The 1,834-nt window shown below is 60.4% G+C and overlaps 1 protein-coding gene across 1 annotated transcript in view; it reads right to left on the bottom strand.

Annotated features, from left to right (window-relative positions):
- Positions 1-762, bottom strand: part of LGR6 (leucine-rich repeat containing G protein-coupled receptor 6) — a 26,082-nt gene extending 25,320 nt beyond the window's left edge. The window contains exon 1 of the mRNA XM_015559880.1: positions 745-762. Coding sequence (XP_015415366.1) covers positions 745-762 — 18 coding nt within the window. The remainder of the gene's footprint in view (positions 1-744) is intronic.
- Positions 763-1,834: the final 1,072 nt, after the last annotated feature.

Genomic DNA, 1,834 nt, shown 5'->3' with positions numbered 1-1,834 from the left:
CACAAAAGGAGAAGGGGTGAGGCTGGTGCCAGGGAGAGTGGGGAGGAGCTGGGAGCGGGAGGCGCAGAAGGCTTCCCACTGAGGTCCTCCAAGATGATGCCAGGGCCCCGGGAGCAATAGGGCCACTAACCCGGGGGGAGGGGGTTGTCCTGGGGGTCATTCTGGGGGGGCCTGCGGGGTTGGGGGCCCCGCCTGGGCAATCTCAGGAAGGTGCCCTGCGAAGGCGGAGGCTCTGAGACAGGCTTCCCAGGAGGTGGGCTGTCCCTGTGCGACCAGAGAGCAGCTCGGGCCACAGGCCGTGCCCAGGCCGGGACGAGGGGCGCCCTGAGCCCTGGGGGCCTGGGTTTGGCTGCAGCAGCAGCTCGGCGGTAGGAACGGGTGATATTTACGAGGGGCACGTGTTGGGATACACCAGGTCTTGGATATGCTTGTCTAGTGGGTGCTGTGCACGCATGTGCCACGTGTGAGGGCACACGTGTGTACCTGCCCGTGGGCATCTCAGCGTGTTGGACTGTTCACAGTCACCGGCGTTCTGGAAGCCTCCGCGCGTCACAGTCAGGAACTCGGGAGACGCCGTGGCCTCCGCGTCCCCCCCCCTTCTCTGGTGGGAAAGCCCAGGGCGCTGTGACCTGCTCTCGGCCTCAGTTTACCCCGGGCCCGTCTCCCGAGGGAGCACGGATGCCCCGTGAGGCTGCGGTTGGAGACCGACGTGTGACTGAACCGAGTGCCCAGGCCTGGACTCACCCTGTGGCCCCCCGACATCCTATGACCACTAGGAGCGCGCACACGTGAGCACACAGAAACCCTCCCTTGCACATAACACACACGTGCACGTACATGTGTGTATAGATGTGCACATATGTGCACCTGGGCACATACACACATAAACCCTCACTTGTACACAGCACACACGTGTGTGCACATGTATATAGGTGTACATACGTGCACCTGGACATGTACATACATTTTCACATATATGTACAGAGGCATACATGTGCACAGAAACCCTCACTTGTACACACGTACACAGCACACATATACACATGTGTGTGCGTGTATATATAGATTGTGCACCTGGGTACACACATGCACACACAGAAACCCTCACTTGCACACAATACACACATATACATGTGTGTGCACCTGGATACACACATGTATGTGCACAGAAACATGCACGTGTGTACATACATGTGCACAGGAACATACATGCGCACATCACTGCTCTGGGACTAGCTTCACGGCTGTTTAGCTGCACGGAGCCCCACGCTTGGCAGCTCAGCCTCTGCTGCCGCCGTTTGAATTCTCACTAACGTCTGGACGAGGGGCCTCCCCACCGAACAGCGGGGGCGGCAAAGACGAGGGGCACCCCCATCCGCAGCCCCGGGCCTCTGGGCTCAGAGATATTTCAGGTTCAGTTCCAGACCATCACCAAAAAGTGAACACGGGCGAGGCTGGCAGGAGGGGGAGCAGAGCCCCAGCCCTGGGCGCGGGAAGTGGAAATTCTGGCTGCACGTCAGGAAAATGTTCTCAGAACTTCACCCTGTGAGGCGACCAGACCACCCAGGCTGCTGGGCGAGGCGCTGTCACCGTGGAGACCAGGAGCAGGTGTGATAAGGGGGGGATGCCGGGGGTGTGGGGCAGAAACTGGAGGATGGGGAGCAGGAGACCCTCCCCTCTGAAGCCCCAGGGGGACCGGCTCCCGGCCCCTTCTCTCCTCTCCGCCCACTCTCTGCGCACGAAGGGACCTGCTCTGCCCCACACAGCAGCCACAGCACACGGGGGACATTTCCATCCGTTCAGATCAAATCAGCAAATCGGTTCCTCGGCTGCA

This window comes from Myotis davidii, unplaced genomic scaffold (genome assembly GCF_000327345.1).
Source record: "Myotis davidii unplaced genomic scaffold, ASM32734v1 scaffold1915, whole genome shotgun sequence".
Taxonomy (NCBI): Eukaryota; Metazoa; Chordata; class Mammalia; order Chiroptera; family Vespertilionidae; genus Myotis; species Myotis davidii.
Note: the sequence above shows the minus strand (reverse complement) of the source record. Positions and strands in the feature narration are given on the sequence as shown.